This window comes from Vigna angularis, chromosome 1, assembly GCF_016808095.1.
Source record: "Vigna angularis cultivar LongXiaoDou No.4 chromosome 1, ASM1680809v1, whole genome shotgun sequence".
NCBI classification, from domain to species: Eukaryota; Viridiplantae; Streptophyta; class Magnoliopsida; order Fabales; family Fabaceae; genus Vigna; species Vigna angularis.
The window spans coordinates 15034906-15039438 of record NC_068970.1 but is presented as its reverse complement, the minus strand read 5'-3'; the positions used below and the strand labels follow the sequence as shown (position 1 = coordinate 15039438).

The 4533-nt window shown below is 39.5% G+C and overlaps 1 protein-coding gene across 1 annotated transcript; it reads right to left on the bottom strand.

Annotated features, from left to right (window-relative positions):
• Window positions 1-314: 314 nt before the first annotated feature.
• Window positions 315-4499, bottom strand: LOC108346505 (elongation factor G-2, chloroplastic). Its single transcript, XM_017585583.2, has 4 exons — window positions 4139-4499; window positions 2361-3775; window positions 1390-1902; window positions 315-820 (listed from the first exon to the last, which is right to left on the bottom strand). Exons 1-4 carry the CDS (start codon window positions 4380-4382, stop codon window positions 653-655), a joined length of 2340 nt encoding a protein of 779 aa, XP_017441072.1. The 5' UTR covers window positions 4383-4499; the 3' UTR covers window positions 315-652.
• Window positions 4500-4533: the final 34 nt, after the last annotated feature.

Below are 4533 nucleotides of genomic sequence, written 5' to 3'. Positions count from 1 at the left end.
CATTAGGGGGAAACAAAATCTGAAAATTAGTTTTACGTTTGTTCAATTAAGGATGGGGCTCCAAGTGATTTTTCCTTTACAATTCTTAGCTATTTTGTGCTTCTTCTTTTTTCTTCTCTTAAGATAATATTTTTGCATTATAGTATTTTTGCCTTCAAATTCAAACTTTTACACTATTAGTTAATCAAATAATGTTTGCTTATCTATCATTTTTGGCATCAAATGGAGGTAGTGCTACCACAACTAGGTGATTAAGTTGTCAAAATCACTCGGTATGTACTGTTATACACACCTTCGAAAAATATCATGTCACGTGGACACATTCGATTTGTAGTTTCTACTGAAAACAAAAGATAGGAAATAATTTTGGGTTCTCGGAATGGTTTTGCGAATACAAGTTAGCACGCTTTGTTTTTCCCCCCAAAACAACAAAAAATGCATTCTTATTTGCCCCATATCAGTTCATTCTCTCTCCAATGTGGAAGAAAAATCGTCTCCTATTTTTCTTCTGAAATTTTAGTTGGCTAACCTTGTATTTGTACAAGGAAAATTTCAATAAATAAATACCAAAAACAAACCCAACTATTTGACAATGGACACAATACGGCTATCAAAAGTAAGAAATTCCTTGTTGGGAGACCGAGCAAATACACTAAGCGGCAACTTCTTGCTCTTTTGAGGCAAGTTGGTTCTGAATGTGCTGTGGCACCACATCAAACATGGCTAATTGCATTGAGTAGGATGCACGGCCCTTTGTCATCCCCCTGAGTGTGCTCACGTACTGGAACATCTCAGCAAGAGGTACCAGGGAATCAACAACCTGCGTTTGTCACCAACAAAAGCAAGAAAGGAATAAAGTCCACCTCCAATCCAAACTAAAAGCAAAACAATCCACTGAAGAAAAAAAAAAAGAGAACATGAACATTGTCCTCATTCATCCTATTCACATGTATCCATGTAGTCCTAAGACCCATATAGAACCCAAGACCTTCGAATCAACTCTACTCAATCCTACTATTTCACCAGCCCGATAGGCAAAAGTTTTCAATTACAATCAACCAACATGATAAACAAGAGAGCAGTCCCCTAGGTGATATACACTGTTTTTTATGATCATACCTCGTGGGAATATCCATACGGTCTTTTTCGAAGATTATGATGGGTGAGGTTGGGAGGGTTTTTTTATCCCACTTTTCCTTTATTGCCATTTTGGGTGTTGTTCCATAAATTAGAATTGTGTCTAAAATATATGAATTTGGAAATGTAGATCATTTTAAGACAAACAATACGGCACAAGAACTTTCGAGCAGTACCTTCAAATTTAATATAACAATCCAACAAGGAGAAGTTTAATAGGATAATCCAAGAGAACCAAGTTACTAAACTTACCTTTAGGCCACCAGGTTTGTCACCAAAACTGTTGATCTGACCTCTTCTTGAGTTGAGATCACCAATTACATCACCTAGATGTTCTTCAGGAGTAACAACTTCAACCTTCATTATAGGTTCAAGCATCTTCGGTCCAGCTTTTCTAACTCCTTCCCTAAATGCTCCTCTTGCTGCCAACTGGAATGCCAACACACTCGAATCTACATCGTGATAAGAACCATCTACAAGTACCGCTCGTACATCAACAACTGGAAAGCCAGCAAGCACACCGTTGCTCATGCACTCTTCCAATCCTTTCATCACCCCAGGAATATATTCTTTTGGTACAGCACCTCCTTTGATTTCACTCTTGAACTCATATCCACTACCTGGATCCATGGGTTCAAACCTTACTGTGATATCTGCAAACTGACCTTGTCCACCTGACTGTTTCTTGTGCACATACTTCACTTCTGAGATTTTTGAAATGCTTTCCCGGTAGTTTACTTGGGGAGCACCAACATTAGCTTCCACCTGCGTTAACAAATATAGATAATGTGATTTTCCCAAAATTATGTTATTGCTACATAATCCTTAAAATGTGTAAAAGTAATACTAAAGGAAGAGAGATATGGAGAAGGGAAGAAATGTTCACGCCAAGGGAACAAGCCTATAAAAATGGAAAGGAATAGTACACCAGACAAACTAATGCTTTATCAGATGATATACAGAGATTTTATCAAGGGTGGTTCTTTATTCCTTTGTTCTTATTTTACAGGTAATAGTGAAAATTCAAAGTGCAAGCAAACAGATTCCGCTACAGTCTAATGTGATAATGTCCATGTTTATTTACCATTATTACTTCTAATCGTAACTATTCCATGCACAGCATCAAGGATGGAGTTAAGAGTTTCAAAGACAAAAACAGCTAATAAACACAACCATGCTAACCGATCATTGAAAATTCTCAAAAGAAATGAATTAGAGATTACCTTAAATTCTCTTTTGAGCCGATCAACAATGATTTCAAGATGTAATTCTCCCATCCCTTCAATCACTGTCTGGTTTATCTCTTCATCACGGGAGAAGTGGAAAGAAGGGTCTTCCTGTGCAAGCTTGATTAAACCAGTTGCCATCTTGTCAACATCAGCTTTAGTCTTGGGTTCAATTGCAACCTTAATGACAGGATCAGGGAAGTCCATCCGTTCGAGCACGATTGGATGATCAGGGTCACACAATGTTTCACCTGTTATAGTATCTTTCAAACCTGCGAGAGCGATAATATCACCTGCCAAAGCTACTTTAACATCCTCTCTGCTGTTTGCATGCATTTCTAGAAGTCTACCAATTCTCTCCTTTTTCCCTTTGTTTGCATTGAGTACGTAAGACCCAGCACTTAGCTTTCCAGCATACACCCTGACAAATGTAAGGGAGCCTACAAATGGATCACTCATGATCTTGAAAGCTAATCCAGCAAAAGGTTCATCATCACTTGCTATCCTCTCTATTGTCGCTTCTGGGTTTTCTGGGTCACTGCCCTTCATTGCTGGCAAGTCAAGTGGTGATGGTAGATAATCAACTACAGCATCGAGCAACGGTTGGACACCCTTGTTTTTGAAAGCCGAACCACACATCACTGGCACAAAACTGGCTGATATGGTTCCCTTCCTAATTAATTTTTTTATAGTTTCCTCATCCGGTTCAATTCCTTCCAGGTAGTTCTCCATAGCCTGGTCATCTAACTCAACTATGGTTTCTATCAGCTGGGATCGGTAATCCTGAGCCAGCTCTTGAAGATCTTCTGGAATATCTACAATCTCAAACTTGGCACCCAGCTCTTCTCCTGACCAAACTATAGCTTTCATCCTAACAAGGTCTACAACTCCCGCAAAACTATCTTCTGAACCAATCGGTAACTGAATTACAAGTGGTTTAGCACCCAAATTTGTTACTATCATGTCTCTTGTTCGATAAAAGTTTGCTCCAAGGCGGTCCATTTTGTTGACAAAACAAATTCGTGGAACCCCATATTTGTCTGCCTGCCTCCACACAGTCTCTGATTGTGGTTCCACACCAGCAACACTATCAAACAAGCATATAGCTCCATCCAACACCCTAAGAGCTCGCTCCACTTCTAAGGTGAAGTCGACATGACCAGGAGTATCAATAATGTTGATCCGGTGCTTATTCCAGAATGTAGTGGTTGCAGCAGAAGTAATGGTAATCCCTCTTTCTTGTTCTTGTTCCATCCAGTCCATGGTTGCAGTTCCCTCATGCACTTCTCCAATTTTGTAGTTCCTTCCAGTATAATACAAAATTCGTTCAGTCGTAGTAGTCTTTCCAGCATCTATGTGAGCCATGATACCTATGTTACGATAATCCTTCAACGGAACACTCCTCTTTGAATCTGGAAGCAAAGTTAAAAAGGGTCATTTCCAAAAGGATGAAAGAAACCCAACCACATTTCCTAGTCTTACAGAATAAAAGTGGACACCTTATCTCGCTTAAAATCTCAATTGAACACACAAACAACGGTTTTCTCCCTAATATCACAACCGAAGCCGAAATTCAAGAATAACACAAATATATTAAGCATGATACAAAATTGAAACAAACCCAAAAAGCGGAGGAAACTGTAGAAAAAGGAGTTTCATTCATTTTGATTTCCCTCAATAAACCAGGTCCACATTCAAAACATTAGATTAGTCGCGAAGCAGAAAGGAAGTTAAAAACAAATAGAAGAAATTATTAGAGATAAGGAGATGAATACCATCAGCCGCCATGGCGAAAACAGAAAAGGGTCTTCTGGGAGCGTGTTGGCGTGGAAAGGGAGTATTGGAGTTAATGCGTGTGCTCCCGAAAAAGTGTGAGAGGGAAGAGGAAGTGAGAGAGTAAGAGGGTCGAGGGCGAAAACCCATGAAGCGAAGCGGAGAGAGAGGGGTTGTTCTTCTCTCAGACCCATTGAGGTTGCAAAGAGTGGTCGTCGCCACCCTCAATGATGACTCTGCCGCCATATTTTGAACTTCTTCTCCTTCTCTGTTCTGTTATGTTGCAGTGTTTCAGATAAACAAACCCACACACTCACCCTGGCCTCAAGTTTTCGGTAAGGCCTAGGAACAAGATAGTGTCTTCTATTCCCTGCACTTTATTATATATAAAAGAAAT